The 26,445-nt window shown below is 54.1% G+C and overlaps 1 protein-coding gene across 1 annotated transcript; it reads right to left on the bottom strand.

The window, feature by feature from the left end:
• Positions 1-968: 968 nt before the first annotated feature.
• Positions 969-26,445, bottom strand: Tspoap1 (TSPO associated protein 1). The gene is made up of 30 exons (XM_042694104.1): positions 26,344-26,445; positions 25,986-26,114; positions 25,289-25,468; positions 24,559-24,738; positions 23,180-23,257; positions 23,007-23,090; positions 22,684-22,773; positions 22,429-22,551; positions 22,048-22,152; positions 20,214-20,264; positions 19,797-19,817; positions 19,210-19,414; positions 18,465-18,637; positions 16,007-16,122; positions 15,644-15,753; positions 11,415-12,251; positions 11,093-11,244; positions 10,183-10,548; positions 9,863-10,099; positions 9,072-9,266; positions 7,657-8,490; positions 6,995-7,094; positions 6,699-6,850; positions 5,915-6,083; positions 5,245-5,289; positions 4,764-4,796; positions 4,477-4,580; positions 4,325-4,396; positions 4,003-4,113; positions 969-1,357 (listed from the first exon to the last, which is right to left on the bottom strand). Exons 1-30 carry the CDS (start codon positions 26,437-26,439, stop codon positions 1,181-1,183), a joined length of 5,325 nt encoding a protein of 1,774 aa, XP_042550038.1. The 5' UTR covers positions 26,440-26,445; the 3' UTR covers positions 969-1,180.

Genomic DNA, 26,445 nt, shown 5'->3' with positions numbered 1-26,445 from the left:
AAAACATGCAAAGACATTCACCCAGACAGAGGGTGAGGGATGGGGTGGTTAGGGTAAAGGGGAGGGAACCCCCCCACCCACTCTGAACAGGTAATGTATGAAAATAGCTGTATTTATCTGTCCTTTTCCTAGATCCTTCGACTCCAGACAAGGGCCAGAAGAAAATGATGCAAAAGAAGTTGAATCCAATGAGCAAAATAAGGCAAACTCAACTCCTGCGTTCTGCCTCCTTGCCCCCTTGGGTTTTGTAAGATAGAATGACACGGGGCCAGGAGGTCCAAGCAGGGAGGGGTGGAGTGCTGTGGGGCGGGGTCAGGCCCACTTTGGCATGGCCCTTCTCCTTCCCCAGGCCTGTGCAGTGAAAGCGAGATGGAGGAGCTAGACTGAGGCACTGAGTATGTACATATATACACACGGCTCCGCCCGCTGCCTGTCGGGAGACTCCAGTGCAAACTTTCCTTCAGGAGAGGGAAGACATGGTCAGGACAGCCAGAGCCATCAGAGGGAGCCAGAGCCCCTGTCTCCGCCTAGGGTCCTGTCCTGGGAGTAAGGAGAGCCAAAGAAGGGACCGGTATAGCATGGTAGGAAAGTAGAGCTAAGCTAGGTGGATAGACTGGAAGCCAAGAGTCTTGGGTCCAGTCCCTGTCTGATGGTGCTCTATGCCCTTGGCCAAGTTATTTACTCACGGTGGGGTAGTTTTCCCTCTTGGAAGAGAAGGGGCCTTTCTAAAGAATTCATCGTGTGTGTGTGTGTGTGTGTGTGTGTGTGTGTGTGTGTGTGTGCGCGCGCGCGCGCGCGCGCCCACATACCAGTACTGGGGCTTGAACAGAATCTGGGCACTGTCCCTTAACTTTTTTGCTCAAAGCTAGTACCCTACAATTTGAGCCATATCTCCACTTGTTGTTTTTTGAGTGGTTAAGTGGAGGTACAAGTCTCATGGACCTTCCTGTCTGGGCTGGCTTTGAATCTTGATCCTCAGATCTCATATTCCTAAGGAAGATTACAGGTGAGAGCCACCAGCACCCAGCTCAGATTCATCCTTAAGAACCCATGTAGTTCCCACCTTCACCAGGCCCCACAGAGTTCACTCAGAAAACAAGACTCTGGGCCTGTTGGGCCTCCCTGACCAGCCCAGATGATGAGCTGGAAGCCACGTCCGCCTGCAGGATGGGCCACGGCTTCACTCCTTCCCAGAGCTCAATTTCCTCAGGAGCTGCTTCCCCTTAGAGAGGAGACCCCGCAGCTTCTCAGCTGTTCCCTGTGGTTCCCCCAGGTCAGTCTTGGGGAGACTCCCAGGGCTGGGGCTACAGTGCCATCCGGAGGGCACTGGGGGCCCTTGTGTTGTGCTGTCCCAGTCCTGGAAGGTAAGAGAAGGGTAAGGTCAGGGCTGACTCTCTCCCTGCCTGACTCCTTCCATGCAGACTCAGGAGTCTGAGCCTCTCATGTCACAGACATACAGCTGAGAGCCAGGATCTCATCACCCTGTAGCTGCCCCAGACACACAGGGCACAGAGGTGAATGTGGAATGATGCTGAAGGGACACTGTATGAAGAGGACCATGGGACCCAGAGTCTCAGTTCTGCTTTGTTAATCTTACCACAGGGTGCTGAGCTGACAGAGCTCAAGCTCTCAGAACCTGACCCTTCTGTGCATGTCCGCAACTTCCTGTGTCAGATCCCACCCAAGGGAGGTAAGAACCAGGGCTCTTAGGGGCAGCTGGTGCCGTGTCCCAGGGGTCTTCCTGGTGTGAAGCTAGAGTCCACTCCATGAGGAGAGAAGAGAGACTGGAACGCTCCCTTAAATGGCCAGAGAAGACTAGAAGGAGGCCAGGCCCAGAGAGGACTATGGAACAGGGGTATTATTTGGCCCCCACCACAGATTCTATCTAGATGCTGCCCCTGCCTTTAGTGTTTTCCCTCTAACTGAATCTCCTCCTGGCTCCATTAGCAGCTCCGCCATGGGATACCATCTCTGATTGTGCTTTTTGGTGGCCTAAGGTTACAGAGTTGGGCAAACAGGAGATCCACCAGAAAGCCATCCCCAAACCCCTGTATTCCCACATCCCTACCTGACCCTGCTGGACCTGGCATAACTCTGTCAGCTCCTGCCAGGCTGCATGCCCTTCCCTCCTTCCTCTTTCTCTCAAGGTGCCATTGCTCCTCAGCCTAGCAAGTTCTCAACCAGCAACAACAGAAGTATCGGCTAGAGGCAAAGGAACTAGATGCACACCACCCGCCCTAGCCCTGAAGGAGGGGACTGAGCCTGGACAGAGTTCCCTCAGACTTGTATGTCAAAGCCTCTACTTACTAATGGCTACTAGGAAGTCCCAGGCCTTTCCCAGGAAAGGGAAGTAGGGACATTGCTAGAGAAATAAAACATGGAGAGATCTTATCTCTGCATTTTTTTTAACTATACAAGTTCTTCCTTTCCCTTTAAGCAAAGCAATTTAAGAGATGGAAGTAAACACACGTGTGTGGTCAAACAACAGGTCACCAGACGCAGGCTGAAGATGGGAAAGCTATTATTATCAGTGACATTGCATTGCCGCCTTTGTCACTGGTAATAATTGCAATATTATAGTACCATATAGTCATATGGTATCATAATACCTCTGAAGAGTCCATACATGGGTGTCATGGAATGTTCTATAAACTGCATATGTGATAGCACATGAAGGGTTAGCTAACGTGAGGCATCATGTGCCAAGATGGCATGTACTACTAGGACAGCTGGCATTGCCCAGGGGAAAGACGAGATGGGGAACAGGAAGGGAGGGGGAGAAATCCCACTCAAACCCCACTCATGGTGAAATCTCCCTCACCCACTCCCTGGAAGAAAATGGCAAATGGAAAAGCCAGGTCAGCTCCATTTAAGACAAAAAGCTGCAGCGTGATTACAGTTTAACAGGGAGTAGGGGGTGGGTCACATGGGACAGAGGGGGTCAAGTCCCCCACTTACATGTTTCTCTCTCTACATATATCTATCTCCATCTAACACTGGACTCTTCTCCTCCTCGTTCTCTGAGAACCGGGAACAAAGAGAGGCAATGGGTTATGGACAGATCCCACAGGCTTTCCATCCAGTCACCAGATAGCCCAGGAATGGTTCCCATTTGGCCTAGCCTTTGAACTTGGAGCTACTCCACATGGATGCCCTGGGTTTTCTGGTTGGGCTCAGCTTCCTTACCTTTCCCCGCCCTCTGAGGCAAAAGACCTAATTGTACCCCATCTACCCCAAGGTGAGTCTAAGAATGAGCATTTAGGAAGCCGGGCCTTGCTGGGAAGCTGGGTGTGTGGCACATGCCTGTAATCTTAATAATTGGCAGGCTTTCATGGGAGAAGAGTTCAAGCAAGACATCATCTTATTTTCTTTTTTCTTTCTTTTCTTTTTTTTTTTTTTGTGCTAGTCCTGGGGCTTGAACTCAGGGCCTGGGCACTGTCCCTGAGCTTCTTTTGCTCAAGGCTAGTGGTCTACCTCTAGAAGCCACAGAGCCACTTCCAGCTTTTTCCGTTTATGTGGTACTGAGGAATGGAACCCAGGGCTTCATGCATGCTAGGCAAGCACTGTACCACTAACCTACATTCCCAGCCCAAACATCATCTTTAAGAGGGGGGAAAAAATCCCTGGGAGGCAGGGAAGCCCAACAGGTTCATCCTAGCAGGGTGGGAAACCCTGAAACCAAGGCTATGTCAAACTTGGAGGTAAGAAGTGGGAGCTCTTTGCTATAAGGCCCCCTCTCCTATGAGCCCTTGGGGTGTTAACAGATGACCTGGAGGTCACAGGTATCATTCCTCCACAGAAAAGGCCATATACTGGGTGGGGGATGCCCCAGAGGGGTCACATCTGCTATAAACTCATCAGTTCAGCCCAGAGTGCTGAACTGTAGTCTACATTCAGCCTCATCCCTCCCCCCATACTGTCCTTCCCACCCACCCCCCACCCCCCACCCCCACCAGCAGGATAGAGACTACCACAGACTTGGGAGTCAAGCTCTTCACTGACCTGACTCTCAGCCTGTGATGTCCCAGGGTCCCGGTCTGGTCTTCCTGCCTCAGGCCCAGGACCTTCCAGGAAGTTAGATGGAACCAGGCCTCTTTGTCCATTCAGTTCTCCCTAGAGAGGAGATGCTGATGAGCCTGAGAACAAGATAGAGGCCCCAGCCTGTCCCCTTGACCCTGACACCCCTGAGGAACACAGCCCAGGGCCAGTATCACCATGGAGGGAAGTAGCAAGTCCATTCTTCCAACCTGCCGTCAGAACCCTTGCCCATCCCCCGCCTCAGTCTCCCCTTACTGTACCCCCAAACCTCGTGCCATGCCCTCACATAGAAGAAGCCATCATCATCCATGTTCCCGAACACAGTAATGACATCCCCTGCCCTGAAGGGCAGTTCTGCCTGAAAGAGGGCGAGAGGCAGGCATCAGGCCCTGCCACTGTCAGTCATTCCGTCACTAGGCGCTATCTGAGAGTCCTCACCTCCACGTCCATGTTGGGGGAGCTCTCCCGGGGGTTGTAGTCAAATGCTGCCACCATAGGCCGAGGAGCTTTTAGGCAGGCAGATGGAATCAGCTTGGGGGCTGCTGCAGAGGGAGGGGAGAAGGGTCAGAATGGTCTCAAGACTCCTCGCTCCATGCTGTTCTCTACACTGGAGGCCTATGACCCTCTATTCACCACCACCCCCAGAGCCCTGGGGGAAAGACCCAAGCGTTTGCTCCTCCCACATAGCTTCCCGGACACCCCAGCCCATGGGACGGGCCTCTCACCTTGACAGGGCTGGGCAGGGCCTTCCGACTCTGCTGTGGAGAGAATGTGCCTCTGAGCCCTCTCCTGTACTTCCCTCTTCATCCCAGGCTGGGATACTGGGATGGCACAGGGCAAGCAGGATGCTTGCCCTCACAGGAAGGATGCAGGAGTCCAGGGGGGGGTGGGGGGGGAGGGAATGCTCAGAAAGTATCAGCTCAACTCGCTGGCTTGGTAGCAAACTAAGGCTCTGAAAGGGTGAGTGAACTGCTCTAGGCTGCACAGAGGCCATAGTCAGGTGCTCTGGGGAACAGAGATCCTGGGAAACTGTTCCCCTTTCACTCCCCTCAATGGAGTGGTTGAGGATGAGTGAAGGATTGCTCCAAATCCCCCCATCTCAATACTCCACATGTGTATTATCCTCAAAGAGCCACGCAATGCCATCCCGCCACCAAGCACACACATTGATCACAGACAAGGCAGAAACACAGGGTCTTTACTCACCTTTCTTGGAACGGCGGGGCTTGGGAGGAGGCCCGGTTGTGCGGGCTGTGGAGTATACAAAAGGACCGTTCCCTGATCCAAGAAGGCAAGTAGATGGAAGAGAAACTGAGGCAGGGGAGGTAAGGGAAAGGGGACAGACTGGAGGCTCTCACAGAACAGTATACGGTTCTTGGGCTCTTTTTTTTTTTTTTTTTTTTGGCCAGTCCTGAGGTTTGAACTCAGGGCCAAGGCACTGTCCCTGAGCTTCTTTTGCTCAAAGCTAGCACTCTACCACTTGAGCCACGGTGCCACTTCCAGCTTTTTCTGTTTATGTGGTACTGAGGAATCGAACCCAGGGTTGCATGCTAGGCAAGCACTCTACCACAAAGCCACTGTCCCAGCTCCTTGGGCTCATTTTTTTAAAGGCCTAAATCTCATATCCCTAAGAGTTCTGATGACCTCCAGAACCCAAAAGTGTATGGCCAGTATTACTGTATTCTAAACACACCAACCTCCTGAGGGACCAATTCCCACTCCATGTGCTGAGCCCCAGGGGGTGGCCATGCTGGCTTTCCTCTTTGCCAGGCCCCACCGGAGAGCTCAGCCACCCCCACCATACAGATCACTCATGAGGGCACTGGGTTGGAACTGGGGTGGCAGGCGGTAGGAGACGGAGAGCATCAGGTCGTACCTGAGCCTTTGATGAGAACATCCGGGGACAAATAGCCCTGCTGGAGCAGCTGTTGTCTTTCCACCAGACTGTCCACAGCCACCTCAGCCACCATGTTGCAGGGAATGTAGCCTGTCCGGCCTCCACCTTCCCCCCGGTAGAAGCCATCAGCATCTTTGTCCCCAAATACCTGGAGGCAAAGACCAGTTATCTCAGGAGGCCCGTTCACTCACTGCACCCCCCTGAGCCCTGAAGCCTGTAGCACCCCACTTGAAGGACCAAGGATGCTTAATCTGCAGGCCACAGGCCAGAAAAGGGAGACACAACAAAGACTTAGATCAGGGGTACATGAGAAAACAACCCTTTGTAAATCACCATCATCACTACCTAGGTGGACTCTTCCTCAGTTCAGCCCCAACTGGGTCCCTAATCTCAGAGATGGAGGCAAAAGCTTTCCATCAGTACTCAGAGAAACAATACAAATGGTAATAATCACAGCACTACAATGTGCCCACTAGATGTGCCAGGCAGGTTAGGTGCTGTGTGTTTGTTGAATCATTTACTCCTCAAGCAAGCCTGTGAGGCAGACGCTCCCTCATATCCCCAGAGGGATGCAGTAATCTGCGCAGAACCACACAGCTAGACCTGGCAGAGACAGGGTCCTCACCCCATCATCTGGCTCTTGAATCTGTATTCTCTACCCACTCGCTCCGATTCTATGATGCCTCTACTGGAGGCAGGAGGGAGAAGGCAGGATGCTGGCCAGAGTCTGGGGCTCTGAGCCCAGGGGGGGTGAGTCTGTCACCTTCAGGATCTGACCCTCCCGGAAAGGGAGTTCCTCTTCTCCAGCATCGGGGTTGGGTGACATTGACACGGGGTCATAGTCAAACAGAGCCACAAAGACCCTCACAGGTAGGTCCTGGTGAGCCAGCGCTTCTGGGGGGCTCCTTGGAGGGGCTATAGAGGGGGTTGGGGACAGAGCAGGGGCTTAGTGAGCGCAAACCACCATGAGGTTAGGAAGAAATGATCCCTTGGGCCTGTCCCCCCCCACCCCCTTCTCCCGCCCCCCCCCCCCACCTCCACCCCCCATTACGTGCTCACCCAGCTCCGTGATCACTGGCCTGGCCATCCGGGCCCCTTTCCTCTGGGGACCTCTCCGCCCAGAGCTGTCCTGTCCTCTGGGCTCCCCAGTCTCTGTTGCCTGCAAAGAAAGGGCAACAGATGGCAGAAGTGACACACTATCCCTGGGGGTGGCCCCCCCGCTCCCTGGCTCTGCCCAGTCAGCAGCTTAAGCGACACAGCAGAACAGGAGCACAGCATTCTTCTCCAGGGGCCTGGGCGGCCCTCGCCGAGATGCCAGACGGTCCCACGGAAGGAGGGAAGAAGGGCGGGAGGGGGAGGCCCCAGCCCCAGCACGAGAGACCATAGTTTCCCGGTCAGCATCAGGGATGGTGACTCTGGACATGGCATCCGTCAGTGTCCTGAAGACATAACTAACCACTCAAGAGGAAAGGGCCACCCCTGCCCAAGGTAGCAAGTGGCAACCAGTGATAACAGAATATTGTGCATCCGGTTCCATCCAGCAGAAGCAGCAAAGCAGTGGAATGTGGGTGAGAGGAGGCAGGTGAGGAAGCTCAGAGGCCCGGCCCCAGCTCTGTGGATGGAGGCGGCAGCGTGGAATGGGAGTGGCTCGTGGGCAGCAAGCAGGGCCGCCAGGTGGCAGCAGGCAGCAAGGCTGCCCAGGGTGGGGAATGGGCACAGACCCGGGAGGGTGACTCCTTGGCTCTGCCAGTCGTACTGCGGCCTCTCCGTTCCTGTTCCCCTTTCTCCCAGGCTGGGAGGCGTGGGTAGGGGTTGGGGCCTGAGTTGACCTTCAGAGGTCCCCTGGGCCTCCCTACAATGGCTGTGCCCCAGATCTCCCCATCTGTGGGGTAGCAGGAGCTGGTTATGCTGATACCCCCAATGCCCAAGTCCTGCTCATCCTCAGAATCATATTCGATGCTGATCTCCAAGCACTTGGGAGAGAGGCAACTAGCTAGGCCAGATTCTAGGGCCGGGCCACGAGGGCACCTCCGGGAAAGGCCGGGCCTCCCTCTCCCACCAGCTTCTAGTCCACCCCTGGTGCCCTCGACCACAGGGAGGTTGCCCCTCTCCCGTGGGGGGCCGGGGCCTGCTCCTGGTCGTGCAGAAGCCTGGGGCCCGCCATTGCTGAGAAGCCGGCTGCACTGTTCACGAGGATCTGGAGGTCGCTTGCGGCTTGGCGGTTTCTCAGGGGAGCCACTTCTTCTCCTCCGGCTGTTTCCACCAACGAGTCCAGACATATCCTCCAGGTGCTCCCTGGCCCTGGAGGGTTCAGGAGACAGGGGACACGGGCCAGGTCCTTGGAGTTGATCACTGTCACGGTCCAGACCCAGCAGCACAGGTTCCGGGGCTTGGGAAGAATACCCAGCCCCCGGCTTCTCTTCATCCTCCTCCTCTTCCTCTTCCTCGGGGATGCTAAAGAGCTTCTTACTGCAGAACTGCTGGAGAGGCAGCTCCAGGATCTGCTCCAAGATCTCCTCATCACTGTCGGTCTCACAAAAGGGGTCAGGCTGGGGCTGGGGGTGGAGAGAGAGCAGCTGGGAAGAGAAGCCCATGGGGAAGAGGAGAGGACTGTGATCTTGCCCTCAAGTGAAGGTCAGGGCCACCTTACAGCCCTCCCTCAGCTTCCTCTGAGGGGACAGAATTAGAGGGACAATGACTGACCCCAAATCATAACCATGTCCAGGCAGAACCAAGAATCAGGCACCAGCCTGTATGGGGCAGGGGCGTAGGGAAGCGAGCCATGCCTCTCATATGAGGAGAGCTTCCCCTCCTCCCGCCTCCGCCCCCTCCCCCACTGTCCCCGTCCCCAGAGGCTCCCAGCACAAGCTCTCAGATGGCACCAGTGTCCCCTGGCCAGGGTACTGTGTCCAGCAGGCTGGAAAGGTATGGAAGCGAGCTCTTCTCCACTTTTCTTCCCAGCAGGACAGAGGCCCCACCCTGGGCCTCTTCATGCCTGCTGCTTTGGATAGGACTCAAGCCACACACCTAGAATGTTGCCACACTTAGTGGGTGGCTGGAGCCGCTCCTGATATGGGATCAAGGCCCTGGAGCCTGAGGTCTGGCACCTGCCAGCCCCCCATCCCCACCCCGTTACCTTGGCACCATTCTCCCTGATACTGTTGCCAGCAATCTGCTTCTGGAAGGAACAAGTCCTAGAACCCAGCTCCTCTTCCTCCTCTTCTTCCTCTTCCTCCTCCTCCTGGATGTCTGATAGGTCTGAGTTGCGGCCATGATCCACCATGGAGTTCACCAGATGAGGCCCAGGTCCTTCCACAGACGCGTCCTCACTCTGCAAGAGGAGAGACAAAGGAAGAAAGATAGAAAGGCCTAAGTGACACCGGCGGAGATATGGCAGGATGCTCGAGCAAGGGTCAGGCCCAGCCCAAGTTAAAAAAAAAAAAGGAGAGCCTGGTGCCTGTAGCTTATGCCTGCAATCCTAGCTTCTCAGGAGGCTGAGATCTGAGGATCACAGTTCAAAGTCAGCCTAGGCAGAAAAGTCTTTGAGACTCTTATCTCCAATTAACCACCAAAAAAAACAGAAGTGATGTTGTGGCTCAAAGGGACAGAGTGCTAGTTTTGAGCAAAAGAGCTCAGAGACAGTGTCCAGGCCCTGAGTTCAAGCCCCATAACCAACAGAAAGAAGGAGAAAGAGCCCAAAGAAGAAAGATCCATGGTCAGAATTGGGAGTATATTAGATGAGGGTGCCGAATGGGAGAGAGAAATCTGGAGGAAAAAAAAAATTGTAACAAACAGACACACAGCAGACAAAGATGTGAGTCAGACCAGAGCAGAGGACAAGTGGAAAGGGCAACTAGCTTAGACTGACCAAGGTTAGGAAAGGAAGCCTCAATTCGTGAGATAGCACAGTACGCCTCCAGCTCCTACCTCAGCCCCGGGTCTCAGCCCTGACTCTGGATCTCCTCCATGGCAGACCTCCGTGCTTGGCACCCTCTGGGCCAGGGCTCCCTGGGTAGAGCAGGGTGTGGGGACTGTCTCTCGTGAAGCCCGTTCGGCCTGGCTGGGGAAGTCGGGAACCACAGTGCTAGGGCCTCCCTCGGCCAGGGTCGGCTCATTGGCCCTCTTCTCCTCTGAGGAACCCAGCAGAGCTGTCACAGAGGCTTCCTGAAATGGATGGCACTGAGGAAAAGATCCCAAATCCTGGCCCTTCTCCCAGCCACCTGCTTCCTCCCATCCAGACAAGGTACCTGGGAACAAGCTGGAGGTTCCTCCTGGGGTCCTCTGGGCTCATGCCTGGAAGGGCTTGCTGGGGGACCTCCTGGAGGCTCTTGAGTTCCATGGGGGGCGGGGTGCTGGAGGGGAGAACTGAGGTCGCCAGGCTCTGGGGAGGCTGGAGCAAGGGGTGTTCTGACCTCGGGGCTTGGCCGTGGTGATGAGGGGCAGGAGAGCCTTGCTGGCAGGCAGGCCGGAGCAACAGGAGCCGGAATGGAGTCGGCCGACTCTCCATGGGGCGACATGGTGCGCACAGTCACCTCTTGGCACACCTGGAGCAGCTGCAGCTGGGACAACTCCACCAACACACTGCCAGCTGTGGGCGAGGCCACCTCCATGATCTGCAGGGAGGACCACAGCACGGGAGGACACAGTGACAACATTAGCTAGCCTCTTTCCAGGCATCCTGAAAAGGCCTGTCCCTGCCTTATCTCTTTCCTTTCTCTTAGCCGTGTGATTTCAAAGAAGAGCAGCTTTTCAATCCCGTGCATGCTGTCAAAGCCCGTTGCTCAGCCAGGTGCGGGTGGCTCACGCCTATAATCCTAGCTACTCAGGAGGCTGAGATCTGAAGATCACAGTTCCAAGCCAGCCCAGGCAGGAAAGTCCATGAGACTCTTGTCTCCAATTAACCCCCAGAAAACCAGAAGTGGAGCTGTGGCTCAAAGTGGTAAACTGCTAGCCCTGAGTAGAAAAGCTCAGGGACAGTACCCAAGCCCTGAATTCAAGCCCCATAACCAACAACAACAAAAACGAAGTCTATGCTCCTAAACACTCTGCCACATAGGACCCAAAAGTTAGAGGTTAGACATCTCTGTCAGGCCAAGGAGGCCAGGCCTCTGAGCATATCCTGACCACTCCAATCCCTGTACCCTGCCCAGGCCATACCTTCTGCCCATCAGCATAGATGGCATAACCTGTGACCCGGACACCATTGGACGTGCCAGCAGCATCAATGGTGACAGGAAGCCAACTGATGATCAAGATTCCAGGGGAGGGCCCAGGTTCAATCTGCACATCCAGGGGGGCATCAGGTGGGCCTGGGGGAGGTGGAACACAAACCCCAGTAATGTAGGATGCTCCCTGTCAGAGACAGTGGCCTAATCTGTCATTTTCCTGGCAACATACACAGGGCCAGCCCCCTCCTGACACTGTCTCCCACAGGCTCTCCTCCTGGTTGATATATGGACATTGCTCCCACAACACAGACCTGCTGGGAGTGTGGTAAACTGCAAGGTGGCAGCCCGCTGCTCTGGCTTCTCCAAGCCTGGGTCCCAGGATCCTCGGGGTGGGAGCTGAGCCTCCACTCGGGCCTGATAGAGTGTTCCAGGCCGCAGGTGGCAGAAGGTAGCCCAGTAGGTGTTGGGGCGGGCAGATGGACACTCTTCCCCATTGAGGTAGATGGCATGGGCCAAGTTGCTATTGCTGGGCACCCAGGTGATCTCAGCAGATGTGGCTGTCAATCGATGGATCTGCAGCTGGCTAGGTGCCACCCCGGCCCGAGCACCCACAGTCAAACAACAGCGCAGTGGGTCGGAGCTGCCCTTGCTGGTCAGGGCCTGCACAGATACACGGAAGGGTCCAGCCCGCAGGTCCAAGTTTTCAAGCACAGCCTTGGGGGGCGCCCCAGGCCCCAGGACCTGACGTGGCTCTCCGTTCACACAGATATGGAAGCCCTGCAGGTCTACTCGCTCAGGGGGCAGCTCCCAGGCCAGTACCACACTGTGGGCCAGCTGCTTGAGGACCACCAGACGGCGGGGGTAAGGCACAGCAGGAGGCTCACCCAGGCCCTCGGGTGGGGGGCTCAGACTGAGCGCATCCCCTGCGTCCTCCTCCTCCAGTCTGGGCTGGCTATGGCCCCCACTGCTCTGGCCCCCACTATGGCTGCCACCACCACCACCACCACCGCTCAGGAAACTGAGTTCAGGGCCTGAGCTGTGGGACAAATCGGCCAGCTCCGAAGGGAGGGAGGTCAGGAGGTCGTCATCTGACACACGCTCTACAAAATTGGAAGGGACCAGGCCCCTTCGGCCATCCATAAGCTCCCCTACCAGAGGGAAGACAGGGAAGGGCAGGGAAGGGGAAGACAAAGAAGAGAGAGAGAAAACAACAATCCAATCAATGCATTTTAGCCATGGCTAGTCATGAGATTAATAAGCGTTTGATTCAAATTGATATTTTCCTCTCAGCGCTGACGAACAAGTACCAAAATAAAGGCAAATAAATAAATAAATGCCCAAGTAGCTGGGCATGATGGCACACACCTGTAATCCCAGCGCTCAAGAAGCTGAGGCAGGAGGACTGTAAATACAAGGCCAGCCTAGAGACACTTGGGGGTATGTATGAAGACTGTAAAAGGAAATAAAAAGGAGGGAGGGAAGGAGAGGGAAATGGAGCCGACTGAGGGGTAAGGGCTGGCCCTTCCCTTTTGCTTTGTAAAAAATGTAGGTACTCAAAAAAAGGGAATGTGGCTCAGTGGTACAGTGCTTGCCTAGCATGCATGAAGCCCTGGGTTCCATTCCTCAGTACCATATATACAGAAAAAGCCTGAAGTAGCGCTGTGGCTCAAGTGATAAGAGTGCTAGCCTTGAGCAAAAGAAGCTCAGGGACAGTGCTCAGGCCCTGAGTTCAAACCCCAGGACTGGCAAAAGAAAAAAAGGGAGAAGGAGCAACCACCCACTTTATCAGGGTAAGGGGAGAAGTAAGCATCAGAAAAAAAAGAGTGACTTCTGGGTTCTAGAAAGAATCAGGCCCCACAGCAGGTTTGTGTCCAGGAACACAGCTGGGAGTCAATCCAGGTGACCAATGATGTTTATTACCTGTGTCAGGTCTCCTAAAGACATGACAAAGAGATTGTTTTGTAATTGTTTGTTTAAGGAATATCAAGAGAGAAGAAAGCCAGATACACGCCATATCACAGCCAATCATTAGAAGGAAAAATTTTTCAGGTAGCAGAAAGTTGGTGACTGTGGGGCCTTGGCAGGAAGAATAGCACAGGGCTCAGCTTCAGGGTACCTGGGAATTGCCCCAACAATAATTCATGGCCTTAACCCTGACTCTGAGCTTGACACTAGGGGAAAAATAACATAAGAAAACTTGAAGAAACAGTAAGTTAGATAATAAGCACCATTGTGGATTGAATAGTGACTATCCCAAAGTGCATCTGTATCCTAATCCCTTGGAAAAAGCATCTTTACAAATGTAGGTAAGCTAAGGATCTTGAGACAAGATCATTCTAGATTAACTGAGTAGGTACTAAATCTAATGGCCAGAGTCCTTATAAAAAAACAATACAGTCTGGGAATGTGGTTTAGTGGTAGAATGCTTGCCTTGCATGCATGAAGCCCTGGGTTTGATTCCTCAGTACCATATATACAGAAAAAGCTCAAGTGGTAGAATGCTAACCTTGAACAAAAGAAGCTCAGGGACAGTGCCCAGGCTCAAAGTCAAAGCTCCAGGACTGGCCAAAAAAAAAACATACAGAACCAGGCACTGCACTGGTGGCTCACGCCTGCAATCCCAGCTACTCAGGAGGCTGAGATCTAAGGATAGCAATTTAAAGCCAGCCAAGGCAGGAAAGTCTATGGACTCTTACCTCCAATTAACCACCAGAAAACTGGAAGTGGAGCTATGACTCAAAGTGGTAGAACACTAGTCTTGAGCAAAAAAGTTCAGGGACAGTATCCAGGCCCTGAGTTCAAGCCCAAGACCACCACCACCACAAACAACAACAACAACAACACACACACACACACACACACACACACACACACACACACACACACAGAACAGAAAAGAGAAACATTCAGAGAAGAGGAAGCAATATGGCCACAGATGTAGAGATTAGAGTGATGTGGCCACAAGCCAAGGAACACCTGGAGGCATCCAAAGCTGAAATAAACAAGGAGTAAATGCAATCTCTCCTCAAGCTTCCCCCACAAGGAATGCAACCCTGCCAACACCTTGGTTTCTGACTTCTGGCATCCAGAAGAGGTCAGTGAGTGAATAAAATGCTTGCTATTTTAAGCCACCCAGTTGGTGGTCATTTGTAGGGTAATCCCAGGCAGTTAATAGAAACAATAGCACTGTGGGCATGGGATGAAAGGTAGGAGGCCTCACCAGACATGAATCTGTAGCCTACAAAGCCAGAGCTGGAGCCTGAACCACAGCCAGGCCCTCAAAGCTCATGCCACTGAGAACACTGCAGCAAGGACCAGATATAAATGAAGCTGTTACTTGGGCTGGAAAGGTGGCTCAGTGGTAGAGCACTTGCCTTGCATGCCTGAGGCCCTGAGTTCAATTCCTCAGCACCACAAAAGCAAAAAGAAAAAAGCCGGAAGTGGGGCTGTGGCTCAAGTGGTAGAGCCCTAGCTTTGAGCTGAATTGCTGAGGGACAGAGCCCAGGCCCAGAGTTCAGGCCCCACGACCGGACCTAAACAAAAGCTGGACGAGGAACCCCGCTGAAGCTCAGACTAAACCTGGGCCACAATGCCTGCTTATGTCTTCTTCTGAGACCCGATCCTCCCTCTCCAGATCTGACTGAAGTACAGCATCAAAAGTAGGTCACATGCTTGACCTCAAGTGTCACCAGTGCTGCCTTGCTCGCTCTAAAAAATGGATCTAGCCAAAATCCCCTGTGATTCTCCATCCACCACCTAAACTATGGTATGCCCTAGCCTGGCCTGCTAGTGCTAGGCCTCTTTCTTTCTTATTCCACACTGGCTTCCATGATTTAGTATGCCTCTTAGCTGAGTCCAGAATTTTTGTGGTAGAAAGTAAGAACACGCTGACCCTGAGTTCAAGCCCCAGTACAGACACAAAAATAAAAATTAAAAAAAACTGTCAGGCGCCAGTGGCTCATGCTTATAATCCTAGCTACTTAGGAGGTTGAGAGCTGAAGATCACAGTTTGAAGCCAACTTGGGCAGGAAAGCCTATGGAATTCTTTATCTTCAATTAACCACCACCAAAACAAACAAACAACAACAACAAAAACCCACAGAAGTGGAGCTATGACTCAAGTTCAAGTGGTCAAGTGCCAGCCTTGAGCGAAAAAGCCAAGAGCCCTGAGTTCAAGCCCCAGAAGCAATACCAAAAACAAAAACAAAACAAAAAAAGTTACAGTGGGCTGAGGATGCTGCTGAGTAGGAGTAAATGGATTTAAAACAAAAAAATTAAGTACAGGGGCTGGGAAGGTGGCTCAGTGGTAGAGCGCTTGCCTTGCATGCATGAGGCCCTGGGTTCGATTCCTCAGCACCACATAAGCAAAAAGAAAAAAACCGGAAGTGGCGCTGTGGCTCAAGCTCTAGCCTTGAGCTGAAGAACTGAGGGACAGTGCCAAGGCCCAGAGTTCAGGCCCCACGACTGGACCCAAAAAAAAAAAAAAAAATTATGTACAAAGTCAGAGGGTTAGACAGAATGATCCCTAACTGCGTCTTACCTTCAAAAAAGCCATCTTCGTCCATGTTGCCATAGACGTAGATGTATTCGCCAGCTGTCAATGGAAGCTCTGCCTCGGGATTCTCATTGGGGCCCTCAAAGGGGTTATAGCTGTTGGGGGAGTACAGAGGAGAAGGACAGCAACCTATATTGTATTTCTTTCCCCTTCTTTCCTCTCCCTTCACCAAGCCTTTATGAAGACTTGGTTTCCAAGTTGGCCAAGTAGTGCATTCACCTTGGCTCAACTAGGTTATGAGAATATGTCCGCCTAGAATTCTGGTAGCAACCCCTGATACCTCCAGAGGTCTCCCCTCCTCCCATACATCCCCAATGCTGGGAGAGGGAGAAAAGGTGAGGGACCCACCTATAGCGTGCTAAGAACACCTGGATCCTGGATCCTCCCGGGTTGCCCTCGGGTGCTGCTGGAACCAGGGAGACACTATCTACCTCCAGCTCCTCCACCTCACTGGCTGTATCCACCTAGAACAGACAGAAAGTTCCTCTCCAGGGCCTTGGATAAGCCAGAAGAGGACCCATGGCTTTGAGAAAGGAAAATGAGCACACTCTTTCTTTTTTTTTTTTTTTTTTGGGGGGGGGGGTCCGGTTGTGGGGCCTGAACTCTGGGCCTGGGCGCTGTCCCTCAGCTCTTCAGCTCAAGGCTAGCGCTCTACCACTTGAGTCACAGCGCCACTTCTGGCTTTTTTCTTTTTGCTTATGTGGTACTGAGGAATCGAACCCAGGGCCTCTGGCATGCAAGGCAAGCGCTCTACCACTGAGCCACCTTCCCAGCCCATGAGGCCCTGGTTTTCTAAGCCAGCATCTGATCCCAGCAGATGCTACTACCACCCACATACCCTGGCCAGGGGTTCTGGGTAGTCTTGTCCTCCTCTCCAGCTCAGTAAATAAAAGTCATTGCCCCCACCTGAAAGACCAGGTCCTGCTGGTACAGGGAGCCAATATTAATGTCAGTTTGTCTCTTAGGCTAAAAACTCCACAAAACATCTGGTTATAAAGAGATGGAAGCGAAGAAACAGAAAGGGCTGGAGAAGAGTCTGCCTCCCGCATGGCCACAGTGACTCTGTGGTTCAGTCCTGGAAGTAAGAACTTCCTATCCCCTGGGAAAAAGGATCTCCCGGTGGATAGTCCCTCCAGGATGACATTCAACATGGTACCACCAGCAGCCAGGTGCTGGGGCTCACACCTGTAATCCTAACTACTCAGGAGGCTGGAGATCTGAGCATTGTAGTTGGAAGCCAGCCCAGGCAAGAAAGTCCATGAAATTCTTATCTCTAATTAACCACCAGAAGACTGGAAATAGAGTTGTGGCTCAAAGTAGTACAGCACTAGCTTTTAGCAAAAAAAAAAAAAAAAAGCTCAGAAACAGTGCCCAGGCCCTGAGTTCAAGCCCCGGGATGGACAAAATTAAAATAAAGTGGCACCATCTGTCTATCCCACAAGGGGGCAGCAGAGGCTAAGTCTGGGTTCCACTACTTTTTGAAACCCTGTGATTCCTAGCTAGAAAGAGGAACGAAATTACATGTTGTGAGAGATGCTCAAGAACTTAGGGATAACAACAGCTGCTATGTGTAAGAGCATCTACTGAGACAGGCATGTACATTTTAATGCTATCCTCACAACCTTAATAGGCAGGTTTTATTATTCCCAATAGCCAGGTAAGAAAACTGAAGCCCAGGGGCTGGGAAGGTGGCTTAGTGGTAGAGTGCTTGCCTAGCATGCATGAAGCCCTGGGTTTGGTTCCTCAGCACCACATAAACAGAAAAAGCTAGAAGTGGTACTGTGGCTCAAGTGGTAGAGCGCTAGTGTTGAGCACAGAGAGGCTCAAGGACAGTGCCCAGGCCCTGAGTTCAAGCTCCAGGACCAGCAGAAAGAAAGAGAAAGAAAGAAGGAAGGAAGGAAGGAAGGAAGGAAGGAAGGAAGGAAGGAAGGAAGGAAGGAAGGAAGGAAGGAAGGAAGGAAGGAAGGAAGGAAGGAAGGAGTGAGTCAGAGAGAGAGGGGGGAAAGAAGGAAGGAAGTTGAAAGAAAGAAAGACAAAAGAAAGACAGGAAGGAAGGAGGAGGCTACAATGCTTGATAAGAAATGTACTCATTAGGGGCTGGGAAGGTGGGGTAGAGTGCTTGCCTTGCATGCATGAGGCCCTAGGTTTGATTCCTCAGCACCCAAAAAAAAAAAAAAAAAGAAATGTACTCATTATCTTGCCCATGTAATTGCAACCCCTCTGTACAGTATTTTCACAGTAAAATAAAATAAATAAAAAAGAAAGAACGAGAGGGGGGAAGGAAGGAAGGATGGAAGAAAGAAAGAAAGAAAACTGAAGCCCAGAAATGATAGGTGTGTGACTTAAGAAAAGGCTAGGATTTGAAACCCAGAGAATCTGTGATTTTTTTTTTTTTTTTTTTTTTTTGGTCGGGTCGTGGGGCCTGAACTCTGGGCTTGGGCGCTGTCCCTCAGCTCTTCAGCTCAAGGCTAGCGCTCTACCACTTGAGCCACAGCGCCACTTCCAGCTTTTTTCTTATGTGGTGCTGAGGAATCGAACCCAGGGCCTCTTGCATGCAAGGCAAGCGCTCTACCACTGAGCCACCTTCCCAGCCCCATTGTGATCTTTTTTTTATACAACCAACGGCTTCTACTACAGATGCTCTTATAAAGTCTCATTAGGAGAATCCTGGAAGCACGAGAGGAGTCCATAGGCCTTCTTCCTCCCAGCTTGGGATCAGTGATAACCCCAACTCTTGGGGACCCCAGGAGAGGTCAGGCTAACCTCTCCCTTTTTCCCAAGCCAACACCAGTCCCCCAGCACTGACCTCTGGTGTAGGGCATGACTTGGGACTGTTATGGATGGATTCAGAGTGAGAGGAGTTAGAGAGAGACTCAGCCTTCTTAGCTGTCCTTCGAGGGACTCCAGTAAGGGTGGCAGGGGCAGGCTCGGAAGACTTTGGAGTGCAGCGCCCCAGGGAGCCCGGCGGAAGGTCAAGGTCTAAAGAGAAGATGGCACATGGGCTTGGGATCTGTGGCCTGAAGAGGGACCAGGAAGATAAGGACAGAGCCTCCTGGATATGGGCATCAGACCCTCGTTAGTGGGATTCCTTACAATTTATATGTCTTTAACATGGTTCTCAGAACAGCTTGATGAAATGCACTGAATTATTCTTGGTTGTGGCTTAGGAAACTAAGGTCCACATTGGTGAAGCAACATGATCAAATTCACATTGGCTCTTAGATGGGTAGAGCTGGGACCAGCAAACCTGCCAGACCCCAAGTCCTAACTCGTCCTAAAGCCTTATGGGCTGCTACTGATTCCCGGTGTCCAACTCCTAGCTATGATTACGAGTTAGAGGGAGAAGGACGGTGGCCTGAGTGGCTGTGGCCAGATTCTGGGACTGCCACTCCCACGAGATTTGTCTTTCCCATCCATCTGGTTCTAGCTAGGTATGGCTTTAACTCCCTATGTGTCTTAGCATGAGTTTCTGGGGCCTTGTTGGATTGGATCCCTATTTTCAAAACCCCAGGCCTGGAATTTCAGTCCACTGTTATTAGGGTCCACATTACCTTTGGGGCCGGACCCCCGGCAAGGCTGGGGGGTAGAGCAGCAGCAGGAGGGTGGTGGGTGGTCCCCAAGGGCACTGCAGCCCAGGGCAGAAGTGAGTAGATCCAGGGGGCCTGGATGAAGACGGAAGGCCTGGAGCTCTTGTGCCAGGAGGCTGAATCGCTCAGTTTGGCTACGGCACTGTCCCTCAAGCTCTCGAACCCTGGCCTGGGACAAGACCTACCATGAACCACTGGCAAAGCTGCCCAGTAGCAAGCCATCTCCACACAACCCCATATTGAACTTCAGATTGCATTCATCCAGTCTGCCAGCCAGCCTTGGGCCAGTAGCACTCCTGCTTTGGGACACTTTTTAGGTAGTCCCAGAGACTATAGAGGGAAAGGCCCCATGTTTTCCAGGGTCAGCAAGCAGCTGTGAGAGCATGCATCCTGTGGGAACCTACCCATCTATGGGAGTTTCAGGGCTGTGATCATTGACACCCTTCTGTGGGACATAGGAATTGGGATGGCCTTGGGCCCTGAACCAAAGGGACCTCTCAGAGTGGAGGGGACAGGGGTGAGGGGAGGGAGGCAGGGTAAGGTGATTATACCTGCATCGAATCCAAGGTAGACTGCGGCAGGAAGGAAAGCACAGAGGAGAAGTTAGACCTTTAGTCCTGTAGGTCAATGCCCCAGAGGTGGGGAGAGGGAAAAAGAGGGAGACTCTAAGTGGACACCCTGGGCTGGCTGAGCAGCTCCTACATGAAAGAATGTGTTAGGGTGAAGGCAGCCTCTGGGTGGGTGGCAATGGGAGACTATGAGAGCACCCTCAGAAGCCCCTACCCCTTTCCTGAAAAGCAGGCCAATGATGAGGAGATTCCCCTCACCCCGGACCCTGGGGCCAACAACTCTACTATACTGCCCCCTCCACATGCACTTCTACACAGCCCCAGTCCATTATGGTTCTGTCTGAAGTCCCTCGCCTTCCTGCCGAGTATTGAAACTGGTGGCCACCTCCAGGGACCTACCTCCAGCAGTTGCACTGCCCCTTCATGTTCCCTCTTGGCTTCTGCCTGTGCCTATGGATAGAAAGAAACAAGATGCTGGAAGGGAAGGGTGGGGAATGGAGTGAGGAGAGGGAAGCGGAAGGAAGGAAGGGATAGTAGGAAGAACAAAGGGAGGGAAGAGGGGAAAAAAAGAAAAGGGTAGGGGCTGGGAAGGTGGCTCAGTGGTAGAGCGCTTGCCTTGCACGCCTGAGGCCCTGGGTTCGATTCCTCAGCACCACATAAGCAAAAAGAAAGAAAGCCAGAAGTGGCGCTGTGGCTCAAGGGGTAGAGCGCTAGCCTTGAGCTGAAGAGCTGAGGGACAGCGCCCAGGCCTAGAGTTCAGGCCCCACGACCGGACTCCCCCCCCAAAAAAAGAGAGAGAGAGAGAGAAGGGTAGGGGAAAAAATGGAGAAGGGAGTCTGGGGGGGGAGGGGGACTAGGGGAATTCTCCCTCCTGAATTCTCACCCTGAACCATCCCTTAGACTAGAGGCAGAGAAGTTAAGAAGAGATGGGGACTGGGCACCGGTGGCTCATGCCTGTAATCCTAGCTACTCAGGAAGCTGAGATCTGAGGATCACGGTTCAAAGCCAGCCCCGGTAGGAAAGTCGTTGAGACTCTTATCTCCAATAAACTACCAGAAAACTGGAAATGGTGCTGTGGCTCAAGTGGTAGAGTGCTAACTTTGAGCTGAAGAGCTGAGGGAGAATGCCCAGGCCCAGAGTTTAAGCCCCACAACAGAAGAAGAAGAAGGAGGAGGAGGAGGAGGAGGAGGAAGAGGAGGAGGAGGAGGAGGAAGAAGAGGGGGAGGAGGGGGAGGAGAGGGGGGAGGACAGGGGGAGGACGGGGGGGAGGAGGGGGAGAGGAGGAGAAAGAAGAAGAATTAGAATTAGAAGAAGGAGGAGAAGGAGGAGGAGGAGGGAGAGGAGGAGGAGGAGGAAAAGGAGAGGAGGAGGAGGAGGAGGAGGAGGAGGAGGAGGAGGAGGAGGAGGAAGAAGAAGAAGAAGAAGAAGAAGAAGAAGAAGAAGAAGAAGAAGAAGAAGAAGAAGAAGAAGAAGAAGAAGAAGAAGAAGAAGAAGAAGAGGAAGAGGAAGAGGAAGAGGAAGAGGAAGAGGAAGAAGAAGAAGAAGAAGAAGTCATCCACTCTCCTGGCTGCCCTCCTATCTACCCATGCTCCTTCTCAGCCTCTTTCCCTCTGCCTCATCTTCTACCCATTGGAATGTCAGGGTATCCTTGAATATAGTGCTGGATCAGTTCATACTCTGCTCTATCCTAGGCACCCAGCTGAACACCTGGATGATTCCAAGCATCTCCAAGGCCAATTTCCCCATAGCTGCAAGCTCTGGTACCCAACAGCCTGTGGACATCTCCTCTCAGGTGTTTAGCATACAACCCACATGTGCCAAGACTAAACTCAGAACTCAAGATTCCTCCTTCACCTAGGGGGTGAAAATCCCCTCCCTCCCTCCTCCACCTCATCGCAGAGGGGCTACCAAGTAGGGATTGAACTGCAATCCCATAGTGAGTCTTGTCAAGTCTGCAATTCTGCCTCTAAACTATAGTTCAAAGCTCTCCACTTGTTTCCATCGACATTGTCACTTGTATAACTGCTCATGAGGCAGAACACCCAATTTTCTCATGGCCTTCATGACCTGACCCTGCCACCCTGACCATCTCGTTCTCTGTTCTAACCGCACTGGTTTTCCTTGCCATAGAGCATCTACACAGCTATTCTCTTTTCCTGACATGTTTGCTAGATAGGTGCATAGCAAATCTGGGGTCCAGCAGCCTACTACCTTCCCTCACACCTGCACCCACCTGCTGCAGCCTCCTGACCTCCTCCTGCTTCTCCCGCAGGCTGAGCCGGGCCTGCTCATGCTCCACCTCCAGCTGCTGCCGCCGCTGGGCCACTTCCCGCATATGCTGAAATAGAAGACCGGATCTGGGTCAAAGCCAGATACCCCACCCCTCCATCCCACTTCACCATCTCCATAGAAGAGTTAAGATGAAAGAGTTTCAACTGTCATCTGTTCCAGATGTCCTCTATTAAAAAGAACATTGAAGCTGAACACCGAAGGTTGGCAGGGCCAAGACTGAACCTCAGACTCCAGTGCCCTACATTAGGGCATAGCCTACTGTCCCACTTTCCCTTGGTGCCAGAGCTCAATACTTTCCCCGCCACCTTCACAGTCTCCTTACCTTCAGCACCTGCTCCAGGCTCTCCAGCTTGCTCTGCAGGCCCTGGCTCTTCCGAAGGGCTGAGTCCCTCTCCTGCGTCAACCCTAGAAGCCGGCCTCTCAGCTCTGCATTCTCCCACTCCACCTGGTAAAGGGCCATGGGCAGGGTGCCAGATTGTCCTTCTTGGAGGGGCAACAGCACCCTTCAAATTCCACCCCAAAAAGTAGGCCCTTGCCCAGGAGCAGGTTCTCCTCCAGCAGCAGGACAGAGCCATACCTGCTCCTTCTGTGTGGCTCTCCCACTGAGCCGGGAGTTCTCCTCCACGAGGCGTGCATTCTCATTCTGGGCTTCTCTTAGCTGCAGTTCCTGGGGGGCACAGAAGCTCTGGGGAGGGGCCCAGCACCCATATATTCCTCTTCTGCTTACATGGAGAGCCAGTCAAGACATGGCCTTCCTCCCTGTTGGAAACCTGCCTCACCCAGGAAAGGAAAGCACCATGGAACCGCAAGGAAAAGGGGTTCCAGAGGCCACCAGGAGCCCACCACTTGGAAGGCCTCAGGGAAGGGGGAGCTGATCCCTGGGCATCCTCAAGAGCTCACCAACTCTTCACATCGCCTCTGCTTTTTCCGGGCTTCCTGCTCCAGGCTCTCACATTTCTTCCGCTTCTTGCTCAGCTCAGACTCCTGTGGGGTCAGAACAAGTACTTCTCATGGGGGAAGGAAAGCAGAGGTGCCCATGGCAGGTCACCTCCAGCCCTGCACCTGGGACTTACAAGCTGCTGCACCTTCTGCTGTTTCTCTGGCTCCTCTAGGATCCCAGGTGGACTGTCCACATCCTCCTGGAGCGTGGCCTGGAAATGTCCAGAGGCAAGTGGCTGGTACCTGAGCGCAGGGGCCCCGGGCAGCTTGCCCTTAGCCTTGTCCCCTGGGATGTTCCCACCTCATGGGTGGTCAACAGTAAGATTTTTGGGGGGAGGGGGCCTAGGAAGAAGAGGGGTGTTGTGTAGGCACACCCTCCCAACATCTCCAGCTGATGTGTAAATACAGAGATCACATCCCTGCCCCCCCCCCCCCCCAGCCATAAGTGCTTTGAAATCTAGCCTGCCACGTGTGCCCTGGGAGATGGGTCCTTTTAACCAGGCCAAAGCATTCCCTTTTTAGCTTTCCAGCAGCTGCCCTGCTCTGCACTCAATAACTGTCCCCAGTGTCCTTCAGCCATTGGCAGAGATTTAGGAGGCTGTTTGGGCCCTTGGGAATGTGATGTTCCCAGAGCTGGGGGGGGGGGGGGGGGGGTCTAGATCATTCAAACCTGAGCTTGGCCTAGAGTAGTGCAATCTTGCCAAACCTCCCAGTATCTATCCCATCCCACCCCACCCCCAAAGCCCACCCTATTGCAACTCCCAATTCATCTCTGCAAACTTTGGGGAAGGAAAGATCTTGATGGGAGAAGCATCCTCCTCCAGGGGCCCAGCCAGAGGGGCACAATCTGAGCAAGCCGTGTCCCATCTGGAGGTTTTCCTCACTACCAGGGCCGCCCTCTCACCTGTCTTCCCAGAAGGAGGTGGGTCTAACCGCTGCCCACCTAGGATGGTGGAGATCCCTACATTATAGGGGTTCCTGAGTGGGTCCCTGGCCTTCAGGGATGGTTTAAGCCCTGCGCTCAATGAAGATCGCCCGTACCTGGAGCCCGGTGGGACTCTCACCGCCACCCCCCCGGGTAGCCAGGCCAGGCCTGGCGGGCCAGGCGGGTGCTGAAGGGGGCGTCCCCGCTCTACGGCGGCGGCGGCGGCGGCGGGAGGCGGCGGGAGGCGGCGGCGGGAGGAGGCGGCGCGGGCTGGGCCCCGGGCGGCTGCCAGGGCAACCAGGGATTTGCGGCCGGGCGGTACCACTGGCGGCGCGGCAGGGGCGGCCGGGCTAGGGCTCGGGCTCGCGGAGGGTGGAACCCCAGAATCCCCAGGGCGGGCAGCGCGCGCGGTGCAGGTAGGAGCACCGGAGGCCCCCGGATCCCGGTTCTAAGGGCTCCCGGATCCCTGGGAGTGCACGCGTCACCACAAGGTCTGGCTGTGAGCGCAGGGCCGGGGGGAGATCCCGCTCCGGGTCGACCCTCACCCCTCTTGCGCGTAGACGCACACACACCTGGCCCTGCGCTCACCTCTCCCGGGGCTCCCGGGGCCGGAGCCCCTGCTCTGGCCGTGGAGCCTGGGGGCCGGGCCGGTGGGGGCGGCTCCTGCTGGTTGCGCAGGGCGATTTGTCTCTGCAGCCGCAGCACCTCCCGCTGGGACTCACGCAGCAGCCGGTCGAAGTCCCGCACGTGAAGCCACTGGGGACCCTCCTGGGGTGGAGCAACCAGGAGAGGACTTAGACCTCACTTTTGCCTGCCCCTTCCCCAGCCATGCCCACTCTCCACTTTACGGGAGGCGGAGAGGGGTGGGCATTACTTTCATGCATCACATGCCCGGCCCTGGGTACTTGTGTACACAGCCACATGTCTCAGTGCAGACATTCCCGGCTACCCATTTAGTAGGCACCTGCCTGCTGGTGCGGCACGGTGGCGCACATTGTACTAAATGCCTGTCAACATTCCTTCACACCAATGGTGAGGTATGTGCAGACTGATCCCGCCGGCCCCAACTGGCTCACAGTCTCAAACCTGGAGCACAGAAATGTCCAGGTCTGAGACTCATGGCTCCGCCCCCATTCGGTTTAGTCTCCTTTTCCCTTCTCCCTCCCCCCTGGGCGGTTGCCAGGGGAACCTACTCCCCAGCATCCTCCACCTTACCCTTTCATTTGCATCTCATTAACATCTGGTCCACAGCCCACGCCACAGCCAGACAGCCCTAGGTAGGGCTGCGCTGGAAGGAGAGACCAGAGCCTTCTCGCACCTTGCCCACTAAAGTGAGCCTGGCCTGCAGCTCCCTGCACTCCCTCTGCAAGGCGGCAATCTGCTTGTCCTTGGCCAGCAGGGCACTGGCTGTCTCACTGAGGTCCTGGGCGCGCTGGCGGGCTAGGGCTTTCTGGCACAACTGCAGGCTGGCCCCAGGTCGGGGCAAAGGGGCATTCACCTAGCCAGAGGAAGGGTAAGGTCAGTGGTCACCTGAGGGTTGGAGCACACTTCCCACTCTTGGACACCTAATCTGGGATCTCAGAGGACCAGCTACCTCACTCAACCCCATCCCCAAGCAGAACTCCAAGGGTTAACTCCACTCCTCTTCGTTTAGACCCCAAAGATGCTGCTAATTCATGGCTGTCACTGTGATGGGTCTTTTCCCTGCCCCCACTCCTGCTCGACACCCTGAGATGAGCTCAGCAGGAGACTGCAGCCAGCAGGAGCATGTGGTAATCCAGAATTCTGCCCATCCTGCCCTCCTCGGGAGCCTCCCCATCCAGCCCTTCTGACCGGAGAACCTCTGCACTGGAGCTGTCCTGTAGCTCCAGACACCTGCCTCCTACCCCGGGCTTCTGGGTTTCTCCTTTCCTGACCTATGACTGCCAAACCTAGCCCTAAGTCCCAGCCTTAGTTGTCTTCTTCCCTGACCCCCCACCCCCCAAGCCTCCACCCAGCAGCCTCCTGGTCCTCACCACCCTCAGGTTGGTTTCCTGCAGCTTCCGGGCCCTCTCCTCCAGACGCTTGGCAATGACTGCCAGCTCGGCATTCTTCCGCTTCAGCCTCCGCACCTTCTCCTCCGTCTCGGGGAAACTGCTTTTTCTCTGACAAGGGGTCAGCCAAAATTGGAGCGTATAAGGAGCACCCCCACAGACCCAGTCCTACTGTCCAGGCCTTGGGCTAGAGCCAGGGCTCACAGTGGGGTCCTTGGCAACTCTTAGGCAAGGGTCTTGGGAATGCTGCTACCTCCATATGGAGAGATGTTCATGGGATGGAGAGGGCACTGAGACAGAGGCTCTAGTTGGGACTGGGACCCCATTCTCCAAGCCTCACCAGCATCTGGTTTTCCTCCTTAAGGATGGCACAGCGCTGCTGTAGCTCCCCCAGGGCCCTCAGCAGCTCCAGATTGGGCCTGTCCCTGAAGCCCATGTTCAG

The sequence above is a fragment of the Dipodomys spectabilis genome, unplaced genomic scaffold (assembly GCF_019054845.1).
Source record: "Dipodomys spectabilis isolate Male_0828 unplaced genomic scaffold, ASM1905484v1 ptg000004l, whole genome shotgun sequence".
NCBI classification, from domain to species: Eukaryota; Metazoa; Chordata; class Mammalia; order Rodentia; family Heteromyidae; genus Dipodomys; species Dipodomys spectabilis.
This window is presented reverse-complemented; position numbering and strand designations above follow the sequence as displayed.